The 23,108-nt window shown below is 37.6% G+C and overlaps 1 protein-coding gene across 6 annotated transcripts in view; it reads right to left on the bottom strand.

Annotated features, from left to right (window-relative positions):
* The window catches only part of LOC120427085 (protein nubbin-like), a 175,899-nt gene that overhangs the window by 97,419 nt on the left and 55,372 nt on the right, over positions 1-23,108 (bottom strand). For 5 of the 6 annotated variants that reach the window (XM_039591926.2, XM_039591932.2, XM_039591927.2 and 2 more), the window contains one exon: positions 21,938-21,973. The exons of the other annotated variant lie outside the window; for it this stretch is intronic. In XM_039591926.2, the coding sequence (XP_039447860.1) occupies positions 21,938-21,973 (36 nt within the window). The remainder of the gene's footprint in view (positions 1-21,937; positions 21,974-23,108) is intronic. 6 annotated transcript variants of the gene reach the window in all.

The raw sequence follows: 23,108 nt of genomic DNA, 5'->3' as shown, positions 1-23,108 counted from the left end.
TTTCTAGGTAAAACACGATTTTTAATGTGATAAAGCTTGATAAATATTGTTGTCATCGTTTCTCGATCAACTTACAAATAATCAAGTTAAACATTGCTTTGAGTAGTTCAACTGCATGCCCGAGAAAAAATTAAATCAGACAAATTTTCCTCTTTGTTGCTCAAAAAGTAACTGTTATGACACCAAAGATGTAACTTTACGCAAACGCTTCATCTCCATAAATTTGCACCATTTAAATCCGATGCTGACCACAAATCGTGTTAAAGTAATTCATGGCACACTGCGTCTCTGCCCCTCAGCGATAAGCATCCTTTTGCTTTACGCAAAGTTCCAAAAAACAAAGCCCAAACCCCGGTTCGTCCTCATCGCTATGCCATCATGGCCAACCGCGACCAGGGCATAACTCCACGCACACAAATCACCCTCTCGCGTTGCGCCAACAACCGCAACAACAACAACACCAACAACAATCGACCATCGTATCGCTCAGATTAATCTTGTATTCTTATTTAATTTTATGATTATAATTTTGCATAAAACACGTCTTGCGTTTTCATTATTATAATAAAAGTACGGTTCGCTCTGGAAAGCATCATCAAGCAAGTGAGAGAGAGAGGGGGTATAATACGCGGCCTGTAAGACACTCTCTAGGCGCGCAGCACGTCGTCATAGTTACCGCGCCATGGAAGGAACCTGCCATGAACTCCACGGCCTGCTGCTGGCCGCGGCGCAAGAAGAGTCGAGATAAAATTGATGATGATGGAATTACGAATCCACACGGGCAATCATCCGTCGTGTAGCCAGGAATAAGCACCCCTTTTTTCGCCAGGACGGAACAACAGCAACAACACACAGGAAAGCCAATATGCATTTCGTATTAATCTTTCGCACTGAATGCACCTGAAAAGGGGGAGGCGGGAGTGGGGGGTAAAGCCACAAACCATCTATTGTGGGTAAAAATATGATTGCAAATTACACCAATACACAACCCCCCTTCTGAACCACCCTATTTCCCCCTCCCAGGGAAGAACCTGGACCGTCCAAGGAGGCTGTGGGTATGCAAAGTAACGAAATGAATCGCGGTCCAGCCCCTGGAGAAGCGCGCAAGAAGACTTCCCTTCCAAGAAGTAGTCCGGATCCGTGAGAATCGCCCGGAGACGTCCGGAACGGAGGGGGACGCGGCTCTGATGGCTGGAAGCAATTTGCCTGGTAAGCAAAACAGACAGTGTCTGTGGGGCGCATGGACGAGATCCGGGGCCTTAGCAGGCCTTGCAGCCAGCGCTCCAGGAGGAGCGAAAGAGACGAAATTAAATTACGAAAAATTATATCTTGAACCATATCTGCATATTAGTGGGGCAGTGCACGAACCTTGTGGCAAGGACTAAGCAGGCCGCGAGGAAGAGCCAGAGCCAGAGCGTTGCCAAGACGATGATGGGATTAATGGGAAAAAGGAGGGAGGGGGAGAGCGGGAAAATCTTCATTTCATAAGTGAGCAGCCCCGTGGAAAGAACATGACTGCGGGACTGGGCTGAAGGTGGCCAGTGTGTATGAATAATAACGAAATTGGCTGGAAGGTGAGGATTCCTAAGCAAGTTATTTTTAAGGATTATTTCTACAGTCTCTTTGAAATTAAAATATTTGTTACGAAAATGCGATGTTTTCAGAGCAATAACGTATTTTTTATTTGAAATTACACAAATCACTCAATTAAATTTGCAATAATATTGTTCACCAGTTTTCATCAATAAGCTTTTTTGTGTGCCTTATTGTTATAACAAGAATATGAGCAATGCTCTGAGACATCGGTAAATGATGAATATTCTTATTTTTAATTAGCATAGCATTGGTGTCTACCATTAGTTGCTACTCTGTTATTGACCAGGACCTCCAAGAATTGTTCCGTGGACCACTGAATATTCTTATTTCTTAATTTGCCTCAAACTTTGCATATACGTTTGATATGTCTAAACTGCCCATGTTCGCATAAATGTCTCATATGCAAAAACAGCAAGCTGAGAAAAACGCTAAACAAGTTTGTCCCACACATAAGGCTACGTGTTAAGTTTTCACGAAAAAACTGGATTTCCTCCTGATTTCTAGAACAAAGTACTGGATGTTATAGGCTCTCTTGAAAGAGCCCACGATTTTGAACCAAACTGCATCAAAAACTCAATAGTGACGAAAATGCATATGGGACATTTATGCGATCATGGGCAGTAAAGAAGCACTTTTTCATCAATCAATTGTCCATATAAGTTATCATACAAATTTAAAGGTCAGTTATACAAATATGCTTTATAAATGATTAAAAACCTGTATCTTTAACAGCAATTTTCTGTTCGGAAAAAATATAGGTAAATATAAGGCTGGTATAAATTTTATTCGATCGAGGAGCCAAAAATTAAAAAAAATCCACTTTCTCTACTCAATTTTCAAAATGTTGATACAAAAAGTAGTACAAATACATTTAATCTGTTATGTTACTATCGAATGTTTTGAAATATCAATGAATTTATGAAACAAAAATTGTGGAGTTTTTTAACACATTTTTCGGTCTGAGGCAGGGTTGCGAATGAGCGAGCGCTCACGGAATGCGTGCTCGCTCCAGCTGGAGCGTGAGTTTTTATCAGGTAGCTCGTGCTCGCTCACGCTCACCGGAGCGTTTTGCGCTCACGTGAGCTGGTGAGCCAAAGTAGGTAGTTATTTTTCCCTGTTGAAGCATCTGCCTGTTTGAAACGAAGATTCTAGAACTATCTCAGCACAGGCAGCAAAAACAAACAAGAAAGTGGTCAAACAAACAACAGTAAGCAATAAAATGGATTTAGTCGGCGAACCGAAATATACGTTCTATTTAAATTCAGAATTAGCCAAGGGGCAGAATGAAAACAAAGAGATAACTCATTCTTAATGTAAAAAATCATTGACGTGAAGAGATGCACTGATATATACAAAAAAATGAATTAATTGACAAATGTTTATTTTAAGTTTTTAGAATCCGGAGTTTTGACTCAAGGCGGTTTCAAAAACACCAAAAAATGTTTTGTTTTATTGGACATTAAAAAAAAAACAGCAGTAAGCTTTATAAAAGTTATAATCATCCCTCATATTGGGAACATTTTAGAAAATGTCCATATTCAAATAATCATTTATTGAATCTGTAATTGAATATTTTGAGAGGCTTGGTAGCGGAAGTATTAGATATAATTTACTTGACGGAAGAGGTGCCACCATTTATGTGCTAAAACATAACAATGACAATTTATATTATTTCATTCTAATGAGTTATTTCAAACACTAGCAATTTGGAGGCTTTTTTGTAAAAAGAGAACTGTTTCAACAATTTTACCCTATTTTCTAGAATGAGAAAGAGAAAGATTAACTTTATAAAAATGATCAGCCGTTTCCAAGCACTGAACGATTTATTAAATGGAATGACTTTTGTTTAATGGTTGCTCATTCTGATCCGCACGCTGGAATGGTAGCCAACAAACTGTTTAGGTACATAAAACAGTTTAATTTTATATTTTAATCAACCAAGCATATAACATTAAATCGAACTTATCCCAGCATAAATCTTCTTGAATTATTTCATTGTTTTGTAAGTTTCTCTAAGGTTTATAGTCCTTTTTGTTCACGCGCTTCCACCTTCCCTTGTTTTCACTGACATGCTGCGCCTTAAGTATAAAATCTAACTAGGATTGAAAAACAAAAAAATTGTCTCAAAAAGTTAAACGATTCACGATACTTCCAAAGTGAGCGCTCCGTGAGCGAAAAATGAGCGCGAGCGCGAGCGTGGGGCAAACGCGAGCTGAAAAAATCGGAGCAAACGTGAGCGCGGGCAAACGTGAGCTAGCTCGCGCAGCGCTCCTCCTCACGAATGAGCGAAAAGTGAGCGCTCACGAGCGCGTCAGCGCGTGAGGAACGCAACACTGGTCTGAGGTCACAAAGTTCAAAATTTACAGAAAATCTTAAAACGTCAAAACTTTTTTTCGTAAAATCGCGATAACTCGTGATGTTTATAAGCAAACCCCTTATGTCTATATATCAAAATTTTTGTAATTGTCTGCTCTACAACTTTGTAGAACATTGTTACACTCTAAAAAATAACCCTGCAAAGTTAGAAAAAACACGAAATTTTAAAATGAAAAATTTTGTTCTAAATGAAAAAATGACCCTTCTGGGTCAATGTAAATTCGAAAAGTACATTAAATTTCTCATTAAATGACATGTTCCAAAATTTTTTACAGTCGAGTAACGGAAAATGGGACAATTTTTAAAACTTTTTTAGTGTTTTTTTCGATGAAAAATACGTTTTTTCGGAATTCTGAGTACGTCATCAAATCGGGCGTCTAATTTTACATAAAAGTCCCTTTGACACCAAATTTCTATCTCATCACCGTTTCAGGCTGAAAATTAATGAAAAACACCTCTTTTTTCGCATGTTCAAAAATGGAAGGGGTTGTACCGCCCCTCCGTCACGAGATATCAAAAAACGGACCTCGGATTCGTGATCAGGGACAAAAGTTACCCCTTAGGACAAAGTTTCACGCAAATCGAAAAGGGGTCGGGGCAACTGCTGTGTGAGTTTGCGGAGAATTACCCTATTATTATTTTTATTTAAAAAATACCTGCAATTGTATTTCACTTCTGGTTTCAAAAAAAAATGTGAAAAAATATGACTTTTGCTTGTTTTTGGATATGTTGCCCTCTTTAGATTTATGGCACAAAGTGTTTTGCCCAAGTAAGTATTTTTTGAAAAAATGTAAATTTTCGAAAAATTTAGACATCACAGTTATCAAATATTTTTAGCTTATTTTTTTATTTCAATTCGAAATCAGTAGTAAGCTACTATGTTTAAATATTTTTTTTACTATATGTCAAAAGTTTTGCATGTGTATGAAATTTATAATATTTCACATAAATCACTGAATTAAATTTACAATAAAAATGGTTGCTACTTTTCAACAATAAGATCTTATCAGGTTAGTTGTGTGTCAAATTTGCAATATTTTTGTTATATATATTCTCAATCAAATGTTCCAAAATCTGTATCTGTAGCAGCAATTCTATGTCAAAATTTCATGTTTTCCTCAATGAATATGAATTCGAATCGGAAAATGGTCTGCTTTATCGGATTTTTGGTCAATTTTATACCACAAACAATAAAAACATGTTATTAAGTTACAAGTTCCATGTTTTAAGTTTTTTTTAAGTTTTATTGGAATAGAAATTAAAATTATCTTTAGACTTATTGGCATTTTCAGTAGAACAAATTTCTTAATAAATTCTAATAAAATAAGAAATGGGGTGTTTAAAAAATATAAAATACAAGTCGAATACCTGAAAATTATATTGAAATCCTTTCAATGTCACCCAGGTAAACTGAACCTGTCCATCATTTATCATTAACAATAAAAATGCAAAAATCATGCAAGTTAGCATGCAAGTGTAGGGCTTCAAATTGTTTTTTTTTTTTAACATTTGGACAGTAAAAAAACTATTTGCAATTCCGTCGTGAAACTATTTACTGTTCCTGTCATTCTTGAATGACGAAATAGCATACTTTTCTGTACCAAAAATAACAGAATCGAATAGCAACACTTTTCAAAATAAATGCTGAAAAGTTTTCAGCACTTGTTTTGAAAAGTAACGATTTATTGACAAAATACATGAAAATTTGAATTAAAATTTCACTCAATGGGTGTTTTTCGGAATTGCAAAAAATGTTGTTTGGAACTCGTTGCAAAACTTGAAACGACTCGTGCTGAAAAAATCCTCTTTTTGCAACTTGTTGCATAAACAACTATTTCAAAATAAAAAAAAAGCAATAATGGATCGATTGATTGGCATGCGAGTAGTTTTTCTAACTTTGCAGAAAATAGCTTCTTATTCCGGCAACACCTTGTTCAAAAATGTATGTATTCAAACAAAGATATACGAGATCATAAGGATCAAAAACACCCCAGACTTCAAAGCTTTTCCCACTTCCGTTCACCTGATGTCCATCGAACGGGATAATTCGTTTCGCATAAGCAAAAACAAATGTCTCAAAGAGGTGCCCGGTTCCAACTGCTGCAAGGCAGAGACCGCACGAACCCTGGTCGGGAACCACCACATCAACCGAAGACAAACGGTCAACGACGGACGAACCAAGAGCTGTTTTGAATGAACTCTTCTTTCGCGCGAGCGACGGACGTCTGCATGCAAAACTGCAAGTGTGTGGTGCATCTGGTAAGGTGCATGCAAAAACCTTAATTCAAAAAGGGCTGAGCGAGATGCACTGCTTGGCAAGGGAGGGAAGAGGAAGGAATGAGAAGGGGAGAGCAGCGTGCAATAAGCATAATATGATTATAGTTTTTAGCGATCCCGCAGGGCGGAGCTCCCGAATTGTGGATCGCATTAAAAGATATGAACTTTATGCTCGTCGGCCAAGGCGATTGCCCCGTTGGCGTCGTCTTCGCGGCCAGCCAGCAATATTGGTTCCTGCCCGGGCAAGGAGAGTAAAACAATACGACCTACTGCACATGCATCATTTTGCATCATCATCATCGCCGAAGTCGTCTTTTCGCGCGCCAAAGTGGAGTCTGAGTTTTTAAAAAGAAACCTGAGAACGAAAGGATCCTTCGTTTTTTGTTTCGCCACCACTCTGGCAAGGAAGGGAGGGGTTCCGTGAGATATATAGATTACAGGTCAGTTGCGGTAGTGTTTTGCGAGCAGCCAGAAGAGGAGCAAAAAAGGATGCCCACCCCACCCCATATAGATGAATATTCATCATTTTTAATGGCGTTGGCTAGGCAAAAACGACTTCTGGAGCTGCTGGAGAGTTGTGTGTTACACTTAATAAAGTGGAGTGCATTTTGCGGGACGGGCTCCGTTTCATGTTGGTACATCGAGAGTACTAATTAAGCACTTTGTTATGTTTTTCTTTCGTAAATTAAATTTTCACGATCGCACATTCCTGCTGGTGGCAGCGTCAAAAGAGTATACAACGGTGGCACTCATGTTGGTAGGCGATATGATGACGCTTCTATTTATATAAAAAAAAACCATAATGTTAAAAAGCGTCTTTATCTTAGAAAAAAGTAAGTTAGTTTTAGTTGGAATTACAGAAAAGCTGTGTTGATATAAAGTTTCAAAGTTAGAGTTTTTATTCTTTTATGTAAAATTCAGACTCGATTATCTGAAGGTTTAAATAGGATTAAAAAAATTGTATTGTTATATTTGCCTACTTTTAACATCAAATTGGAGTTCAGTGACCCCATTTTAGTCTAATTTGAAATGTTGATTGCCTTTTAAATTACAAAATGGATTTATTTTCTTCAATATAAATCCCTTAAGCGTAGAACCAAAAAAATGTGATTCGATAATTCGAAGATTCCAAAGATAATCGATTCTAGACTGTATGCACCGTTTTTAAGTTATGTTGCAATTAAGAATGAATAATAAAATAAAATCCCCACTGTAAAAAAATATTTTCGAAAGACTAAGATTAATGTGTTAATTTCGCGAAGCAAAAAAATTTAGTTTCTCAGTGTAATGTTATTAGACCTCATTTTTAAAGTCGCAATATCTCTGAGACAATTAGTTCTACATTTTTTGTTTAAAAACTAAACTTACTTGTGTGACATTTTTTGCCTATCTATCTATCTATATATATAAAAAATTTCGACGGTTTTGTTCGAACGCGAATCACTTCAATACGAAGCGTCGGATCGAGGTGCTCTTCGTGCGTTGGGTTTGTATAAGAACAAGGAAGGTTCTTACGCCAACAAGTTACAACTTTGGCCACTATGGAACCGATTCCGGAAGATCTGCAGATTGTATGGGAAATGTTGCGTAAAATCAAATTTTGATCACAGGAGGCTGAATAAGAAAAAGAGCTTAAAACGACAACAAATGAAAAAAGGCAGAACGAAGTCTGTCGGGTAAGGCTTGTTTCCTATAAAAATATGTTCAAACTTGGTAATTCAAGCTCGACATTTTAAGATGTCTTAAATTAGTGTTCCTTAGCTCTTCTAACATGTTGTTTCGCTGTATTGTAATTATTTATGTAGAAAAAATAAAAATCGATCTAGTAGGGGAAATATACCCACGCAAATGTATACCACTTACTGGCCAAAAAGATCAAATTCAATGCACTTTTGATCATAATTTCTATATCTTTTCACTTGCGCTAACGATTTCAAAGCGTTTAAGATATAAAATTGCTTCCAACTACCGGCAACATGTTAGTTAGTCACTCACTTGAAAAATAATCCGGAAACATGTAAATAATTAGCAAGCGCCATCAAAAAAACAAACGCGCTAAGTCTTTTGACGTTTCAATTTTGACCATCCATTCCAATCGAAGGCTGAAGAAAACCACGGGGATGCTTCGGCTGTCATCTGCATACAATGTCACTGAAGCCTAAAAAGTACCAAAGTTTTGGTGTCTAGTGTCAAAATTATGGGGAGTAACATGACGAAAAGGGCGCAAAATCGAAAGGACGAAAATATTTTTTTTCTTTATTTTTGTTTCGTTAGTTAAAATGAAATTCCGGGGCAAATCGAGACACATGGGGTGAATTGAGAAGTGATTTTAGCAATGTTTTTGCACAATATTTGAATATTTTTTAATTTGTTTCAGTAGGAATAGACACAAAACAACAAAACTAGTTTGTAAATTTGAACTTGTATGTCTAAAAACAGCTGTTCTGGCTTTGCTGTCGAAAATTTACCAACACATTCAAACCACGGGGTACCATAGAAGTTGGTTTGTTTGACTCAAAAACATCAAATCAAAAATCAAACCATCCACATTAACGACCCCCGGGTCTTTTGTGGTCTCTATTGCAAGTTTCTGCTCGAACCTAGGAGTCCGAAGGCTTGAATGGGGAGAGCACCCAAACCTCTTTCTACTCCAAGGAACCTTCCACCCCAGTGTTTGAACTGACGACCTTTGGATTGCGAGTCCAACCGCCGCCAGCGATTCCACCGGAGTAGGCTTGGTTTGGTGTGTTGTTTGTACTTATGGCATGGAGACGACTCCTACACCTGGAATGACCTAACGGCCTAACAACCAAGGCCGGGACCGACATTTTACTTCCTCATCCGATGGAAGGTTGGAGCAGATGGAAGGTTGGAGCAGATGACTCAAAAACATGCTTTTTTGTAAAGCCCCACAACGTCCCTAACAATGGGCTATGCCCTGTTCGTGGACTCGCTCTTAAGGTTTCCCAACAACATGGTTGAGCTCAACCGCTTCAAATTGTAGATTTAAATTAAGAATTTGCGGAATACATTTCAGAGGATTTGAAAAAGACACCTGCTGGGAAGCTTTGCCTGAGACCTGATGCTAAACATATATTGTTGTTGGCGGCATTTTTGGTTTATTTTAATGAAAAGAATCAATATGAGCAGTTACAGGATTATTTTCCAAAAAAATAAATAAGACTTATTATATTTTGATTTGTGACCCTCTGAAATGTTATTCCCGAAACAGCGCCACCAAACATTTAGTGGCGGCTTCAGCAAGCTACGTCAGTATCACGGGCCTGAAGAAAACCGAGCGAGAAGCGTAGGCAAATAAAGAACAAAGGGTGGCCACCAACACCACCAGCAGCGCCTGTTGGAGTGCCAGTGATGCCAGGAAATTTTCTCTATAAATGCTACTTTTCGTGAGTGTAAGCGAGTTGTGGCGCTATAACCACGGCAAGTAGTGTCCAGGGCATTTGTGGAAATACAGTGTCCCATTAGGGTGTAATATGGTTGTATGGAAAAAAATAAAGTTGTCCAAATTTGGCTAGCACAGTAACTTTTTGGTTCCTTATAGGGTCCTTAACAACTTCCCAAAGTTTGGTAACGATTGGTTTAGTCCTCACTTTGCGCAAAGCAATTCAATTTTCCATACAAATTTGTATGGGAAAAATATTTTTTTTGAATTTTGATAATTAAAAAATCCAAGTTTCACGCTATACTAAAACCGGATTCATATTCGGGTGCTCCGGAATGTGCTCTACAACTTTCCCCAAGAGAGTATGGTGCTAACTTGCTCCTATAAAAAGATACAGCGTCCTCAAAACTCGTCTAAAACGTGATTTTCGATCAAAAAACACGTTTTAGACGAGTTTTGAACACGCTATATCTTTTTATAGGAGCAAGTTAGCCCCATACTCTCTTGGGGAAAGTTGTAGAGCACATTCCGGAGCATTCGAATATGAATCCGGTTTTAGTATAGCGTGAAACTTGGATTTTTTAAATATCAAAATTCACAAAAATGATTTTTCCCATACAAATTTGTATGGAAAATTGAATCGTTTTGCGCAAAGTGAGGACTAAACCAATCGTTCCCAAACTTTGGGGAGTTGTTTAGGACCCCAAAAGGAACTAAAATAATGCTGTGCTGGAAAATCGATTTTGATATTACACCCTAGTGTCCCATCCCTAGAGGGTCCCGGAGCACCAAAACTTCTTAGCATGGTGGCTCCCAACGATAAATTGCCTAAACAAACAGGAACGTGAGCGGGGGATCCCCACGTTTCTTCCTCCCCTGTAGATTCAGAACTGTATTGCTGTTTAAACATTCGTGTTCAAACTCAATCCAATTCAACGAATCATCTTTGCGGTAAACTTTACGCAGTTGGCCTGGCCGCTTTAACGTTTGTGATGTTTCAAAGCAATTTATTGCATTGGGGCACTGCAATTGTTAATAATGACAAGAGGATGCTAGGCGTTAATCAACCTTAGGCATTTTCCAGGATGCCCTCGAAAGACTGGCTGCGCTAGGGTTAGATTAGATTAGATTAGAAATGCTACTTTTCGTGAGTGTTCGCTTAAAATTTCATCAATTTTGGCAGCACTAAGCAGATCCAAAAGAGCGCTGGAAGAAAAAAAGAACTAAGCTGAAAATAGGAAGATGGGCGTGGCATTGGGTACCCGACTGATAAGAATGCATTTTTGAAATATTTTTTATAATGCTTGTAAAAGGAATAGCATAACTTTAAATAAAAGTGAAAATAAACAGAAATGTTCACAATAAGTTGCTCTACTCGTTGGTGTACTTGGTTTTAGTGAATTTCAAGGAACACTCCAGATTATCCAGCATCATTCAAACACGACCGCTTATAAGGATTAAAATGGGTATATTTCCCCTAGTTTCCGAGATATCGCGAGTTGTGAAAAAAAACAACTGACTAAATTAATACTTTAAAAAGTTGTTTCTCAGGAGTCAGCAGTTCAATCTACAAAGACGTTGCTTCACTATTTCGTCCTGATTTCGTTCAACGCAATTCAAACATTAACTCATCCAACCCCCCCACAAATAAGATCACCTCAAAATTATTGATCTCGTCAACCTTACTTCAAACAATTCGCCACCGTATGTGTGTGTGTGTTTGTGTGTAGGTCATTTTTGCTACCAAAAAAGGAACCTCAAAGGCGTCTCATTCCTGTGTGACCAAAGCCGGTGCCGCGCGGGGAAATGGCGGCATCAAAGTAGCCCAAGACGACGACCCACAAACACTGGCATGCAATCAATGTTGTTGTTGTTGTCGGTGTACCCACGGAGGGAAAGAAGGGTTACCCGAGCGCGCGCGCGTGAAGATAAAACAAAATTAAAAACAAATCAAAGTCTCGTCAATGCACACATGTGATGAGAAGGCAGGCAGTAGTAGCAAAACAAAAACAACACGTTAAAAAGCTGATCTCGTCAGATCAGCCCGCAAATTTAGTTGGTCGGTGAATACAAAAGGCAGAACCATGCATAAATTATGGTTTCGAGGGACGGTTTCTTCAAAATAGCGCGCTTTTTTAAACGCAAGCTTGCCGGTTTCATCTGACGGAATGCCAAAGGTGGGACAGAAAGAGGTATGGAAATTAGATTCTGCCCCCTTTCTGGTAACGGTTCTAATTGTTTTCACCTTCTTCGAATCGATCAAATTTCCGCGTCGAAAAGGCAAAACTTTTCGTGACTCTGAATTCGAGAGCTCCCAGGGTATGTAAATACGACTGGGTGAAAAATGACCACCTCGGAGTGATCTCCGACTGACGAATGCGTGTCTGGACATCGAATCACGTGGTCCACCGACTGTACTCTGTAATTATAATATTCAAATCACAATATTTAAATTTAACTCTCCCTCGTTGATTTGACTGCTCGGAGCCATCAAGTAGGCACTGGATTAATCCACCTACCTTTACACGGAAATTCGTTTCTATCATCTTCCCAATTTTAAACCCACGTAACTACAACGTTTTTCCCCTTCAAATAAACCAACACCAAATAACCAAATGACGATCATGTCGGATGTTGGCGTAATGTGGCCGCCGCCGCGGCACATCCTCCCGAGGGGCTGCTACTCCGAACGAATGACAATCAGAGAGTCCAAATGTTACCCCGGATTGACGAACGATGGGACGACTTTGACGCGCCGGGGCAGGATCGTGATTTAAGTCTGAAGAATCGGGGGTCCGGGTGGAGTATTTGGAAAGGGCGCAATTATAAGCACATTAGAGGCACGGATAAAACGTAAACAAGGGAGGCTTGTTTTTGGATTTTGATTGTTTTCATAGGGTTAGTCTAAGAACAGTCTGTGAAATAAATCGAATTTTAAACTAAAATTAATGTACCAACATTTGAATTTCTCACAGTTGGAGCGCGGACTTAGTAAGCTGGATATAATTATACCCAGTTTGATGTTAATTTTGGAATTGCACGTTTTTTTGCATTGCTTATGTCAGATGCAAAATTTACTTCCTATCAGAGGTAATATTAAACCTTTTTTCTGATTCGCGAGTTAAACATTCTTTCCAGATGTAAATGTGTAAATGTGTCGAAAATTAAATTTCATAGGAAAAGATTAAAATTTTTGCACATTTTGTCTGACACAAAATCATTCAGAAGCAATGTATTAATCACTTCAGCTAGGTTAAATTCCAGTTTTTTCTATGATTTTTTTACACAATTAATATTTATTAAATAAAATTTAAAAAATTTAATTCACATCTTCAAAGTTTCAATCCGCCATATGTTTTGTCGTGTACTGAATAAGCCATTTAGCACTCATTTTAATCGAAAATACCTTAAAACTAGCGTTTCCAATTTCGACCATTCTAATAAATCGGAAATGCTTTCAATCAGCATTGATGATTTCGATTACACCTTTCTTTCAACTTTATTCTATAAATACAAAAAGTTTAAAAATTGGTTCGTAATAAATATTTTAAAAAAATCCATAAAATGTCAAGCTAAACATTTGCAAACACCATTCACCTTTCAGCGCCTACTTCAATCAACCAGCCGGTGTCATCTCCTCTGGGCGCCCCCCGTCATTACCGGGCTGCTTTGATTATTCAAATCAAGCATCCAGCCCGAGAGGTGGTTCATGAGATTTTTTTTCCAAACTTCAACTTCTGCCTCTTTTCCGTCATGAAGCTTAAATTTGAATGTGAATTTGTATCATTATTACCGCCTTATGGGAGCAATTATCATTATTCTTCTCCCAGAGTCGTCGCCAAAACAATTCCGTCTCACTGAAAATATCTCTCAAACGGTAATGATGATCGTTTATAATCTGCGTCGTCTTTTTTGTTTTTGTTTTTTGAGCTACCCCCCTTGCGGGTGCTTCCACCAGTCACCACCACACCAAACCGCCAGGTGAGATCGACTTTGGGGGGTCTGTTTTTCCTCCCACCAGCCCCAACCAGCCTGCTTGGATACCAGCTCTCATAATTGGAATAATTCAAAATTATGAAAATGACGAAACACACCGCGTGCAATAAAGCGGTAATTATGTTAATAATTTGGTGGACCAACTTCATTTATTATAAACAAAAATGGCGTTTTCGGTTTCATTTTCGGTCTCTCATGCAATTCGACATCCGTCGAGTGGGGCAAAGGGGGTTGAAAATAAGAGTTAGAAGCCCCCCGCCACCTCGGAGTGGGTCACACGCAGCCGGCCTACTGCCATCTACTTAAATTCTCATTATTTCTAGTTTTCGAGGGGTGATTTAAATAATTAGCCACTCTCTCAAGAAATAACCTAATCGCCGTAATCAGATGCAAAAGACGCAATTTTCTAGTCGGTGCGATGAGATTTCCCACAGGGTGGCTCGAAAGCAAAAACGTGATAAACTGTGGGTGCTAAATGCAGTGACATTTTTGCTCCACTAAAAACAGGTTGCTTTCGGGCGAATTAGCGAACAATGCATTCGCGCCAATTGACACTTTGTAACCACGGCGACCTTTCCGGGGTGTTGACCAACTTCCGGTCAAAACTCGACCAGGTACGTACGTACGTCGACGAGTACCCGCGGATTTTCCCATTCATAACGGCCTCCTATGATGATGATCAAACAGGTTTGCCAGACCTCGCCGTGTCAAGTTATGAATGAACACACGAAAGAGACTCATCTAAGGCGGCGGCGCGGCGGTGTGTGTCGTGAATCGGAATGAATGAAAAGAAGTTCTACTTGTGGGCTCGATGTGTGAGCTAGGGTAAGGGGACCAAATGTGGACCGAATTTCAAAACCTCAATTTTAATAAATCTAGGTCAATGTTGACGACCTCCCCTTTAAGTCGGATCATAACTAAGGAAGAACTAATTCCGAAAAGCCGGCTCCGGGACCTCGCCAGAAGCGGTTTTCGGAGTTTTGTTTTCAGTTTGCCTTCGAGGCGCTCCGGCTGCTGTCCGTCCATTTGGGACCGCCGCCGCCGCCGATGGGAATAATTATACAGTGTTGTACCAGGTTGTAATTTCTGTGCTGCATGCACGAAATGGATCTAATCTGGGAGGTGGGGTGTGCATGCGTGTGAGGCATATTTTCGAGAAGATTAATTAAAAATTGGATGCAAACAGGAAATGCATTCAAAAATTGAGGAACACACTTGACGACTGAATGCAAGTTTTGATTGTGGCAAGATTTAATTATGATTAATTTAAAAACCTGCTCAAATTATTCGTGGTGAATTGTGATTGATGAATTTTGGCTTTTGTGCTGTGCTTTCCATATGTTTGATCGATTTTGATGAAATCGTAGTTATTTCGAACTCGTTAGATGATTCATTCAATTCAGAGTCTTGAACGGATCAATGATCAATCATATTTTTTTTAGGAACAACCAAAAACACGATTTGAACAAAAAAAAATCTGGACTTTTTTAATTAGACCCTAACGCACAAAATTTGAGTGTACGAAAAAATCCCTGAATCATTTAGAACTCCCGATTTGTGAATAACCATGTGGTACTGAAACTCGGTTCTTTCCGAATGTATTTTGTGACACTTTTTGTTTAAAAAATGAAAATATGGCCTAAAATTTAAAATCAAGTTTTTCTTGAAAATTTTAGAATTCATTGCTTTTTAAAATTTTCGAATTTCACTAATTTTTTCAAACTGGATTTAATATGTTTTAAAACATTTAAATATAAGATTTTTATTGAAATTTGTGATTTTTATGTTACAATCCAGAAATTTTGAGACGTACAGATGCTTCAAAAGTGTTGAAAATTTATTTAGAATTTCGGTTTTTTTTAGAAGGCCGTTGCACATATTTTTCAAAGTTTATGTCGATCCCCCCCCCTCCCCTTCCTTTCCAAACTGGTCCAAAAAATCAGGGGGCAAACAAATTTTTTTTTCTAAAAACTCCAAAATTTCAATGAAAATAGAAGTCGAATCAACTGAAAACAATCAAAAATGCATTTTTCTGCATTGATAATCATATTTAGCATGTTTGGGCTCGTTTAAAAATGTTTTGAATTTTTATGAAATTCCGATGTACAGCACCGCAAAACTTTTTTTTTCGCAAAAAAATAAAATTTTCGTCAGTACTTAGATATTTTGGAAACTAATGATTGCAAAACAACTGGATAGGTGTATAATGCATTTAAAAATACGTTTTTCATTCAAATGTTGAAACAATGACTCGTAATTTTAATTTTTATACTTTTTATTTTTTTGCTCCGTTGAATATTAAACATTTTTGAAAAAACATTTTTTTTGTTGACTTTATTGTTTTTTTAAAGATTTGTTAAGTTTTTGAATTTTAAAATTATGAGAATTTTTTATTTTTTAGGATTTTTAAATATTTTGAACTCTTGAAAAAGAATAAAATATTAGAATTTTTCAAAGTTTTCGACATTTTGATTTTGTCCCGATTGCTTAGAAGTCAAATTTTTTTTTCATTTTTATAAAGTTGAGATTTTTAAGAAAACTTGTTTGAATTTTTTAGAATTTTTAGATGTTGTACATTTTTTGAGAATTTTCATAATTTTTATATTTTTGTAATTTTTACATTTTTTAATAGTGACATGATTCTTTCTTCGGACTGGTTGCCTATGTGTTTGGTTAGATTAGATTAGAATAGTGAAATTCTGTTAAACTATTTTAAAATATTTTTTATGAAAAACATAAATTATCACAATCGGCATATAAGATGTAAAAAGGACCGATTCCCAAACCTGCCAAAAATACAAGAATTTTCCATAATTCGTTGTCTTTTTAACCAACAAATAGACATTTTCTTTATCATTCAGATAAGAGAGGTTTCGCAAATAAAACAATGTTGTTCTCATTGCTACAATGTTTCACGCCACTTTTTCGCAATTCCACAAAATGCAACCTGCAATGATTAATTGCAGACCCAGATGAAATAATTCTACAATTTCGAAAATAATTGTTTACTTTCGTTCCGCTGACCGGCACCGAAGCAAAAATCATGTTGTTCATCAAGAAAAGTGCCCAACAAAAGGCACCATTTAGACCAAATATATAAACAAAATTGCTCCCCTCACCCTCCCAAGATGATGCACCACCCCCCGAGCCTACTACGATCGAGAATGGAGTCGTCGGCGGCGGCGTCCAGCAAAGATCGTGCAATTTAATGAATTCATTTATTATTTAATTTGAACCGAACAATTTGTATAATCTGTTCGGCCCTTTTGCAATCTCGATCGCTTCAAGCTCAGCTCAGCTCAGTGACTTTTCCGGATCAGATGAGCAAGTGTGTGTGTGTTCGAGGCGCTTAAGCCAGTTTTCCTCCTATGAAGAAGATGACGGCGACGACGACGATGGGAATCGGTCGACGTGAGATAAAGGTAATAAAAAGTCACTTAATTTAAATTATGATTTATATTTGTTACTTGCACTGCGCTCTCCCCTAGACTCTCCACTCCCCCCTCGAATCTACCAGTTCATCATTCTGGCACTGACCCAGCAAAGATAAAGGGCTACCCCACAGCAACAACAGCAACAACATAATGAAAATATGACTCAACACAAAAGAGAAAGGAAAGGAGATAGTAAAAAAAGAAGTAATAAATATTTTGACAGTTCTTTACGTTAAATTTTATGGCTTTATCTCGCGCTGGCCGCGCGTCGCGTCGTGCCTCTCTGGCAAGGCCTCCTGCGATGAGATGAGACTTGAGAGCGAGCGAGGTTCGAGCGTTCTTCATCTTTCACTCAACAAAACACGATTCCTTCCCCCTCCCTCCCTTAATGACGACGACAGCGGAGAAGCTGATGATGACAGTGATCAGTAGTTAATTTGTAGATTTCGCCCGTTTTGTAGTAAATCAGAGCTCGCCGGACGCCTCGTCAATGGACCAACTACTTTGTAGAGGATGCTACGGCGAGTCTCGGACGCGGAAAAAGTAGGCGGGGAACCGACAATATGAGATGAAAGGGAAAGGTGTGAGTGTGTGGGGATCCAAGTTGGCGGCGGCGGCGGCTTGTTTGTGGCTGTTTGCCAACGGATGAATCGGTATTGAGCCCCCCGTGAGAATCGGCGTTCAGGTGGGCGAGCGCACTCCCAGTAGGCCTTGGGCGGTGAATCAGCGGAGGCTGCCAGCAGGTGTTTCATTTCCCAGGCTACTTTGTTCCAAAAGGTGTCTAGACACACCACTGGTTTGTGGTGATAAACTTATCGGCGAGATACACCATTTTGTATAAGTGCAATCAGGTGTGATGTTGCTGACAATGTTTTTAGGAAAACTTCATTGTTGCTATCTGGTCTGCAGTTTGAATGAGAAATTTCCAAGCCATTTTAAATCAGACTTTGGAACTTTTTTAGAAGATTCGATATTACATTGGTACAAAATTTACGTTTCTCCGTTCATTACAGGGCTGAATTAAAATAATTGCTCATCTGTGTTAGAGTCTTAAATATTCAACTTAATTTGACTAATGAGAGATTTTTAAGAAAAGATAATGCTTTACATGAAAAAAAATAAACCGTCATTTTCAAATGATCAAGGGTAACTTCTCCCCCTTGAATTTTTTTAAAATCATTAGCAAAATGTATCTTGTTAATTAAATTTTTTGATTAACTGTTATTAACAGCAAGTTCACTTTAAAATTTTACTTATAATATTTAAAATTATAAAATATTCATACTTAGACAAAAATTGAGCATTTTTACAAAATCTGATAATTTTTATTTACAAAACATTTGAAAAATTTCCTTTGGTAAGTCAGGTGCAGTAAGTCACTTCAACTATGCCAGAGTAATCCATGTACGAAAAACTAAACCGATCAAATAAACTTGAAGTTTCCGGATTTAATAACAATAGGTCGAAAGACATAAAGTTTAATGGATAAAAGGTAGAATAGATAAATGGTCGAATGGACAAAAGGTCGAATGTTATTTTTCAGGATTTTATCGTTAATAATTTCGATATAATTTTGAGATTTTGCCTCCTGATTTTTCGAGGCATTTATACAAATACTAAATATTATGAACAATAGTCTCACGAGGGGGGTAGGGGGGGGGGGGGGTTGAATTGTCCAAGTGGTTTATGGAAATATAGTATAGTTTGTGTAGAATAGTTTGTTTTTAAAGAATGGAAAACTTACAAAATGTTTTAGAAGTTTGACTTTTTTACAGAACTGATCATGTTCGAAAGAAGGGAAAAACTCTCAAAATATGGAATATGATGAAGAATAGGTTGTCAAAAAAAAGAAAACAAAAACTCAGACAAAAAATTTTAAAGCTCAATTTTTTTTGTTCAGAGAATGAAATAATGCTGCCACCATCAAACGTACGTTGTTTTCAATGAATTATCTTGAAATATTTTTTGAATTCTGACTTTGTTCTGTTTAAAAGAACTGCTCATATTTTAAAGAATGAAAAAACTCACAATATTATCAATTATTTTTAGGAATGGAAAATCTCAAATAGCAATTCTCTGAGATTTCGGTCATTCGTTTTTTTTTTTGTATTTTTTAATCCAGCTGAAACTTTTTTGGTGCCTCCGGTATGCCCAAAGAAAGCATTTTTCATCATTAGTTTGTACATATAATTTTCCATACAAAGTTTGCAGCTGTCCATACAAAAATGATATGTGAAAGTTCAAAAATCTGTAATTCATTCAATATTACGCCCTTTTGAAATGTTAGTCTTGATTTTTTGAAAAAAAAATCGAAAAGATCGGAAAATTTTACGAATGTTTCATATTTTAACATTGTAAATCGGATCATTAGTTGCTGAGATATCGACATTAGAAGATGGTGGGTTGTTTGGGTGAGACTTAGAAAACATCAATTTTCCTGTTTTTAAACCTTTGCATGGCAATATCTCAGCAACTAAGGGTCGTATCAACAAACTTCAAAAAAGCAAAATATAGAGCATTTTCTCAGCTTTTCAAAAATATTTTTTTCAAAGGTGGGCAAACATGGGCACTCATTTAAAAAATGAATAACTGCGACTTTTTTGAAAAAAGTTACCTTAAAATGGCTATAACTTGAAAACGGTGCACTTTATCAAAATTTCACTGGAGTACTTTTTGATTGCAAATTCAATTTTACATCGAAAAAAGAATTTGAAAAATTTGTGTGACCAATATTTCGATTTATAAAAAAAATCTGTATTGATTCAAAAAATCATAACTCGGTCAAAGATTTTTTGCCCATTCTAGAAATTTCTGAAAAGTTGGCATTTGATGTCCTCAAAAACATATCAGAAAAAAATAGTTTTTTTTAGCAAATCAAGTTTTAGTGACAAAATTAAATAAAAAATCACATTTTTTACCGTGTATAATTTTTTTCAGTGTAGTCCATATCCATACTCACAACTTTGCCGAAGACTTGGTCGATCGATCAAAAAATTCCTTCAAAATATGCAGATTTTGGAATTTTCATACATCATTTTTGAATGGACAGCTGCCAAATTTGTATGGAAAATTATATGGACAAACTAATGATGCAAAATGGCTTCTTTGGGCGTACCAAAGGCACCTAAAAAGTTTCAACCGGATTAAAAAAATGCAAATATTAAAATAAAATAAAAAGACCGATTTCATAGAGAATTGCTACAAAAACATAGTTTAATAACTATGATATTTATTTGACAGAACTGGTAATTATTGAAAGAATGGAAACTCACTTATATAGATTAAACAATTTAAAACTAAAATTGTATTCTAAATTCATCAATAAAGAATTTTAAAACAATGTATGGTACATTTAAATAATGACTGATTTAAAGGGAATGATTGGTCAATACTAAAATTTCATGGATTTTTTTTTATTAAACTCCTCACCTCCCACTAAGAAAAGACAAACAATTTTGAACTCTTCACAACTTTACAGCAATATCAACCCACTAATTTCATGCTTGAAGACGATACAATACCGTACAATTCCGCACCCAGAGATTGGTTCCGAACTGCACTACTTCTTTGATTGTGCCGGGCGGTTCACATAACCTTCAAATGCCACACACACCGACCACCCGACCTGCTCCGTCCCTTGCCAAAGAAGGGGAATTAATCGTATATTAATAATTTGTTTCTGCTACTCTTTTTTCCTCATTTTGCTCAGCTGACTGGAAATTAATAAACAACGCTTTTTTGCGCTCTTATTCTTTTGCTCTCACATTGTAGCGACGATTACTCTCTGTTTTTTTCTTGTTTTTTGTGGTCTTCTGGTTCATGATTCGCCGGCTTGCCTCCCGCAACCCGATTTGTGTTCTCATTAAAATATTACCTCTATTTATTTTCCATCAAACCGTGGCCGATAATTAAAATCAATTTTAATTAATATTCTCAGCTTTGCCGTTTGTTTCTTTCCCCTTTTGTTGTTGTTGTTTGAAGTACTTTGCCCTGCAAAGCAAAGGCCAGACTGTCTGTCTCGAGCTCAGATCTTTTTTTTTTTTGCTCAGTGTGTGAGAACCCAGTTGGCCATGCATGCTCGTTGACGTTCAAATTTCGAATATCGCACAGGCGAAGCAGGTTTTTGGACCACGCTTGCTTGGATGAGAGCGAAACAAAAGCGCGCGATCGGTGAGACAATCGATCGCGACATCGCGATTAAAAATAATATTCACTCATTCTCTTTCGCTACACTCGCGATAAAACGTGAGAGATTCTTTTGTTTATTAAAAGGCCTCTCTCATATCCGGATAATGTTCACCGGGCCCGATCGGCGTTTTATTACATTATTAAGTGGATCGTTCGGGAAGAGAAAGGGATCTTGTACCGCAGAGTGTGTGCAAGATATGCAGATTATTATTATTTTTTGATCATTATTCAGAGGATCGAACACGATCCTCGCCCGAGTCATGCTTTAAATTAACTCTTTTTTTTTCGTCGTCAGCAATTTACCCCGCGAGCATCATCAGGAAGCAAGGCAAGATCCAAGATTATCATGTTCTTTGCCGCGATCCCCCTTCTCTCACTCTCAGATCGATTATAACCGATCCTGTACCACAAGGCATTGTTCTCCCTCGCACTCGATCGTCGTTTCATTCAAAATCGCGCGGCTCTCCATTGTCAAAATTCAAATTTTCCCACCGTTTCGGTGAGGTTCGTTGCTTGTTCGGCTCTTGCTGTCGCAGCATCCACGATCGCGGGCACGATCATCACCACTACTACGATCATCATCATCATTAACAGAGGATCGCACGAGGGTTCGCCCCCCTCGGAAACGAATAGAAAGAGAACTTTGAAAAAAAAAGAGTAAACTTACCGTACGGTTTATCTCGGATTTCACTATCGCTGTTATCTGAAATTAAGCCACCAAGAGAAAAGAAAATTGAGATAATTGCCAACCAGTGCGCTAACAAGAATCGACTTCAACGTAAACAAATTTGATCTCCCCCTCTCTTTCTTGAAAAGAAACGAAAAGAAAATGAAACATATCGCTCACGATCCATCAATACGAACTTCCGAGTGGATATTTTCATTCATCACCCCAAAAAAAAACGACCATCGCGCGCATCGAATTGGAGCAATTTTTGACAGGTTGAGGGTTATTACGCAAGAATTGGGCTTTGTTGCCGCGGCTTGAAGAGGAAGGAAGTAACAATCTGAAATGGACCATCTTGCGTTACATGAACGAAATAAAAAAAAAAATCATAAGCTTTCTGGATGTGATGAATTGAACGTTAATCGGAAGTGAAATACAATTCAAGCAGTTATGTTGCTAGCACAGTAGGTGATGACTAGATTGCTGGATCCAAGTAGGCCACTATACAAGATGGAACTAGCACGATGTCTTTGCATTATTTAACTATCACTGAATGTAGCCTAAATATAGGACTTCGTGAAAAATTTGAAGTTTTAACTTAAACAAATAAGGACAAATGCAGAAACTTTCTATATTGGTGCAAAAATCATGATTATTAGATCAGGTGGCAAAAAATTAATGGTTAACAAAAATAAAATGTTCATAGAAAATAAACTAAAAATCGTGACAGGATGGAGGAATGGGGGGGAAGGGGGGGGGAGCGCCGAAATCCCAAAAAAATTTGACGTAATATTTGAAAACCCCAAATCGCGAAAATGTCAAGCAAAAATAATGCTACCAGGCCTACTGCGTTGCATTAACCGCATAGATAGATTCTGTGAACGGAGCACATTTCACAGCATCAACAGGGGAGGAAGGATGCGTGGACATGGGACTGGGCCATACGGCAGAATGACGGTCGGCGGAAAAACGTTCGGCCGACAACCAAAAGGCAGAAAAGGTCATTCGGCAGACAAACATTCGGCAGACAGTACATTTGGCGGAAAAGTACACATGGCAGAAAAATGTTCGGCAGAAAAGGTCAAATGGCAGACAGGGTCATTTGGCGGAACGTCGATTGGCAGAAAAGTACATAAGGCAGAAATGTTCATATAGCAGAAAAGTACATAAG

Source organism: Culex pipiens, chromosome 2 (assembly GCF_016801865.2).
Source record: "Culex pipiens pallens isolate TS chromosome 2, TS_CPP_V2, whole genome shotgun sequence".
NCBI classification, from domain to species: Eukaryota; Metazoa; Arthropoda; class Insecta; order Diptera; family Culicidae; genus Culex; species Culex pipiens.
The sequence above is the reverse complement of the archived record's forward strand: the minus strand, read 5'-3'. Positions and strand labels throughout refer to the sequence as shown.